Source organism: Artemia franciscana, chromosome 2, assembly GCF_032884065.1.
Source record: "Artemia franciscana chromosome 2, ASM3288406v1, whole genome shotgun sequence".
NCBI classification, from domain to species: domain Eukaryota; kingdom Metazoa; phylum Arthropoda; class Branchiopoda; order Anostraca; family Artemiidae; genus Artemia; species Artemia franciscana.
In genome coordinates, this window is record NC_088864.1 from 48,278,839 (window position 1) to 48,284,838 (window position 6,000).

General features: G+C 34.3%; 1 protein-coding gene across 1 annotated transcript in view; it reads left to right on the forward strand.

Annotated features, from left to right (window-relative positions):
• The window catches only part of LOC136034332 (homeobox protein DBX1-like), a 51,806-nt gene extending 50,288 nt beyond the window's left edge, over window positions 1-1,518 (forward strand). Inside the window, exon 5 of the mRNA XM_065715466.1 lies at window positions 1,420-1,518. Coding sequence (XP_065571538.1) covers window positions 1,420-1,436 — 17 coding nt within the window. The 3' untranslated portion in view covers window positions 1,437-1,518. The remainder of the gene's footprint in view (window positions 1-1,419) is intronic.
• The last annotated feature ends 4,482 nt before the right edge of the window (window positions 1,519-6,000 follow it).

A 6,000-nucleotide genomic window follows, 5' to 3' on the forward strand; every position in this document is an offset into this window, starting at 1 on the left:
TTATTTCTGTACGTTTTTCTACAATCCATGGTGGATGTAATTTAATAATTCCTGTACTCCTCGTACAGGAATTAGGAGAGGAACTTGGGTGGCTGCCCCCCCCGCTTTTAAATCATTGTATAAAATAGAAAAAAATTAGGACTATAAGAAGACTATTAGGAGAGGCAAACCCCCCGCTTTTAAAGACTCTTTTGTACAGGTTTATTTTTTTTTCATATTAATTCTGTACGTTTTTCTACAATCCATGGTGGATGTAATTTAATAATTCCTGTACTCCTCGTACAGGAATTAGGAGAGGAACCCCCCCCCCCCGCGCTTTTAAATCATTGTATAAAATAGAAAAAAAATAGATAGAATGACCGAAATGTTTCTTTTGCTCATAAGAAGCTAATATTCTGTTATCTCTCAAATGATAAGCTGTCCAGGTGTTATCAAAATTTTTTTGATGTTGTGAAAAAAAACCGCCCGTAAGGGACTTGAACCCTTGACCCGAGGATTAAAAGTCTCACGCTCTACCAACTGAGCTAATAACTTGCATGTGTGTAAATATAACTTCTCAATAGCTTTTAAAAATTTCAAATTAACATGGGCTCTTCCGTTAATTAAATAGCTAATGGGTGGTTTCTGGAAAACAGGGAAGGAGTTATCGGATCAAGCTGAAATTTCGCGGATAAGCTCCTGGGCCGTAGGGGACCTTAACTTGTGAATTTCAGCCCGATCGGACAACGTTAAAAGGGGTGGGGGGGGGGGGGGGGGGGGTTGGAGGGTCGAAACTTTCGGGGGGTTAAGATTTTCCTACGAAACTTTCATGGGCACTTACTCGGAGAATTCCGCATCGAATGAGTCTTCGTACACCCAGATCCGATGTCGGATGTGACCTGTAGGCGTCTAGAAAAAAAAAGTAAATGAATTTTAAGTGGCTATGCGTGGTTTCTGGAAAACAGGGAAGGAGTTATCGGATCAAGCTGAAATTTCGCGGATAAGCTCCTGGGCCCTAGGGGACCTTAACTTGTGAATTTCAGCCCGATCGGACAACGTTAAAGGGGGGCTTGGGTTGACAGGTCGAAACTTTCGGCCAGATTTTCCCCATGAAGAAAAAGTTGGAGGGGGATGAAATTTTGCAGGTTTCTTAGTTGGAGCTCGGGCTACGAAATGCATCCCTCCCCATCCGTCTGCGACCACTGGAACCGAAGATCGCTTAACATTGTCGTGTGTCGCCTCTTTATAGAGGCACGAGTGTGCCTCCTTGATCACCCCTGACCTATACGACGGATTCGGGATAATAATATTGGTAGCTAATGTGCCCCTAGATTTTCCTCTTAGCTTTGATTGATTATTTCAATTTTATCCGTTATCTGATTTGTCGTGATGAATCAGGTCTTTTGCACTATACTTACTTAATTTTTTCTTCTATTTCAGATCTGGAAGTCACATGAGTCAAGACAGCGATTGTAAATCTAATTAATGTAATTACTGTTATACTGAGTTTTATGATTACATAATCGTTCGTTTCTTAAACTTTCTTGAGAGCAATGATGTTAGTATAAATAAATAAATATGTTGAATTCTTTCGTCATTTATTCTTCATTTTATTTTAGTAATGTCATTTAATTGTAACCGACATACACATTTAGACACTTTCGAAACATAAGAGCATTATGGTGGATCCAAACTAACTATATTTTATGTAAAAATGAATTTGAGTAAATGATATGAAATAATTAAAATAAAATATGATAAATTTTGGTGCTGCTTAATCTTGCTTTTATTTTACTGATTTTATTTACTTGTAACAGGCATACAAATGTAGACATTTTCGAAAAACGCGAGTGTCATGAATTTATGCTGGATCTAAACTAACTTTGTATATGTCAAACTTATATATTAGACCTTAAATTGATCTTTTAAAAAAAAATAAGCCCAAAAAGATCAGTTTAACACGTCCTGGGTTGCATTAAAAAAAAAAAAAAAAAAAAAAAAAAAAAAAAAAAAAAAAAAAAAAAAAAAAAAAAAAAAAAAAAAAAATTTGTTTAGCAGTTGTATTACAAAATTGTGAAACAAACACTTGAAACATAGTATTAGGCCGCAAATAACTCAATAATCTTAAATCAGATAATTTCTCAATATACATCGTATTTTTTACACCGGATTACAACATTTTTAATTGGTATAGCTATGGATTATTCGATCTTTTTTAGTTACATAATTGGATAGTTCCGTACGAGTTGAGCAAGCGGGAATACCTTTTGCATAAGTAACTCTAAAATGTTTTTGGAATTTTCAATGGGTGAATTGGTCTATTGATTAAACAATTGTGTAATTGTGTAATGATGTAAATGTAGCCCCTATTACCACGTGGACTCAAATCGCAATTCTACTATGTGTCTCCCAGCCATTTAGCTAAGACACCAGAAAAAATATATAGAAGATGTTGTGACTACCATGGGAAAACCTCTTATACCGAGAAAAGAATATTATTTAAGTGTGACTCGTCGAACTTCTTATGCTTTTAATATAAGTTGTTTTTCCTTTGATATGATCGAGTGACAGCCTCATATGCCAATTGGCTTAGAACTATTTAGGAGCTGTAAAAATACCGTCCAGGTTTTACAAGTTATAATACTGCATGGTATCGCACTCATCCTTAAATGTATTCTGATGAAAATGAAAAAAAAGATCCTTTTCAATGAAAACACCAAAAAGAGGTATGTTTTCAAATTGAAGGGATAAATACCCCCCATCACCCTCCTTGAATCTCCACCAACAGCGTCTGAACTTTTTTTTCAAAGGACCATGGTTTTCCTTTTTCTTTTATTTCTTGTGCCAATAAGCATTTGCAGCCAGCCCTTTAATTAGTCCAGGTTTTAATTGAATAAAACTTTGCTTATATTGGAAAAAAAATACTCATACCTTATGAAGTTTATGTTCCTACTTTATGTTTAAAAAGCGTCAATTGAAGAATTAACAAAAATTGTGAAGAATTTAAAGTCAAATGCTGCTGGTATTGACGGTTTGAATCGGAAAGCATTCAAAGTAGTTTCAGTGTATCTACTACCATGTCTTCTCTACCTCGTTAATCTGTCACTTGAAGTCGGCCAATTCCCTGAAGCGCTTAAGCAAGCAAAGGTCCTACTACTGTTCAAATCAGGCAATAAGCAAGATATGAAGAACTATCGACCTATAAGCTTGTTACCACTATTCTCAAAGATATACGAGAAAATAGTACATCGACAGCTGTATGAATATTTAGACAAGTTCGGAATATTAAGTGAGTCACAGTTCGGTTTCAGAACTAAACATTCAACTGTTCATGCGGCATACCATCTAATGGAGTGCGTTAACAGTGCCCTAGAAAGGAATCTTATCCCTCTTACTGTGTTCATAGATTTTAAAAAAGCATTTGATACCGTTGATTTTAATCTTTTATTAAGTAGGCTAGCTTGTTTGGGAGTCCGTGAGAAGTGTTTTGATTGGTTTAGGTCTTACTTGCATGGTAGGTCCATCAAAGTTATGATAGATGATGTGGTAGGGAAACTCTTCAATGTGAATTGTGGAGTGCCCCAAGGTTCGGTATTAGGACCTTTACTGTTTCTTATATACGTGGATACAATGCGTTTTTACCTTCCTGGTGCCGTAGTTACATCATTCGCAGATGACACAGTGCTTACAGTGATTGGAGAATCTGTCGAAGATCTTATAGAGATAACTAATGTAGCTTTGGAGAATTTATCTCAGTTCACAAAGCATAGTTTTCTTGCAGTGAATACTGAGAAGACTAATTATATGATATTTAGTCGTATTGGTAAAGTTGTAAATAATTGTCATAGTATTCTTTTACAAGGTGTTTCCATTAGTCAGGTTTTTCAATGTAGGTATCTAGGATTTTATTTTGATGTAAATTTTAGTTGGATTCATCATTGCAAAGTTTTATCTTCAAAATTGGCTCGCGGAGTTGGTATTTTAAGAAGATTTCATAATTTCTTTCCTCTACATGTCCTGAAAGCAATTTATTATTCAATTGTCCATCCTTATTTAGTGTATGGTTGTTCATTGTATGCAAGCAATTTTTCTAGTCATGTAAAAAGGAGAATATGTCAATTAGAAGTTTGGGTGAGTATCTTGTGTGTGGTAGTACTAGAGATTGTTTTAGAGATTTAGATATTTTGAATATTGATTTTATTAAATCTCAGCAGATTTTAATTTTTGTATACCAGGTTTTAAATGGATTGTCTCCTCAATATTTTAGAAGTTTTTATCGATATAATTCAAATTATCACGATTATTCTACTAGGAGCTCTGATCAGCTGACTAGTGAAATCAGGCATACAACGCGATCTGGGTTTATGATTAAACATGTAGGTGTTGTTATTTGGAACTCAATTCCAGAGAGTGTTAGGTGTTCTGAAAAGCTTATGTTATTTAAAGTAAGAATAAAAAATTATTTTTTGAATAAATTATAAATTATATTGGTTAAAATTTTATCCCTTTTTATCGTTTTTTTTTGTGATGAGAGATGGCTGTTTAGAGATTGTATAGTGTTTCGTCTGTTGTTTTTTTTTTTTGCGTATTTCTTTGATTTTGAATGAATAGTTATCATTTATTTGTTGTAGTTTTGCTGCTGAACAGGGACATTTTAGGTCCCTAAATTGAGCAGCATATTGTTGATTGTAAGTGCAATTTTAGTAATTTTTATTTGATGAAATAAACGCATACCTACCTACCTACCTACCTATGTTCATGCTCATTCTTTATAGTATCTCTGACATCTCTTCTTTTGTTTCTTGTTGTTTTTCTTTTTGCAGTAGTGATGTAACGTTACTGTCATATACAAAGATTTCACATTTTTTCTTTTTTTTTGTGTGTGTGTGTTGATTATGGAGAGGACATAAGATGTTCCTGCTTCGCTATTCAAATTTGGTGCAATGGGCTTTTTCCAAAAAAAATAAAATTCATATTACTTTCTATAAAATAGACTTAATCAGAAATAATAATTGGATTATCCGTCTCTAAGCATTTGTCCTGACGCAAGAGGAAAGGGAAAAAATGTGTTGAGAACTTTAGTGTGCACGAAAAGCAATGTAGATCTTTATTCCCAAAATGTAGCACTTTTTTCTTTCATCCTTAAGATTTGAAGCTTTTCACTGATTCGACAGGAATTTACACATTAAAAAAATGGCTTTTTCTATTAAGATTGGTTAGCTAAGTTCTGCAATACCAATAACTGTGCTTTTTTGAAAACTTGGTGAGCATAGAAATCAGCTAAAGCTTTTAATACATCCAGAATTTCGATAGAGCCATCTGCTTTTTGAAATGTGGATTCAATCTTCATTTTGAAATTTTGATTCAGTTTTTTTTGTCCGTCCTTCTATCGAATCAAATTTTGATATTGAATGATATCGAATCGAAAATTGAGGAAACTATTTTGTTCATAATTGTCAAAATGTCAAATATATCAAACAGTTCATCACGGAATTTTGATGAAAATAGACACATCAAGAGAATTGGATTTTTATGCTGATTCTAAGCTCAGCACAAATTGCTATAGAGCTAGTTTTTTAGTATTGTTAGGGTAAAGATAAGAACACAAAAATAGATACGCGCCATGCAAGCCTGGCTCCGAGAATTCACTGGTGATTCTCCATCGCTGGATGGGTGTGGAAACAGTCCTGCCAGCTTAATTTAATGTTTGCTTGATGTGTGCGTATTGTCTATTATGCATTGTGAAATGTGTTTGAAGCTAACTGAGTAGCGTCTTTGCTATTTAGCAACATTTCTTCATTACTGCATAAAGAAAAATGTACTATTGAAGACTTAGGGTAAGCCTGCACCATCTTTACTTTTTTACTATTTGGTATCCACTGTATAAAAACTGTATAAAAATCCCACAAAAAAAAATTCAGACAGCTTAAAACATGTTAGGTCTTGAATTTTTCGTAGAGTTTCCGTGGGAGGGCCCCAGGGAACCCTCTTTTCCGTGAAGAATATCTCATGCTCCTCAGA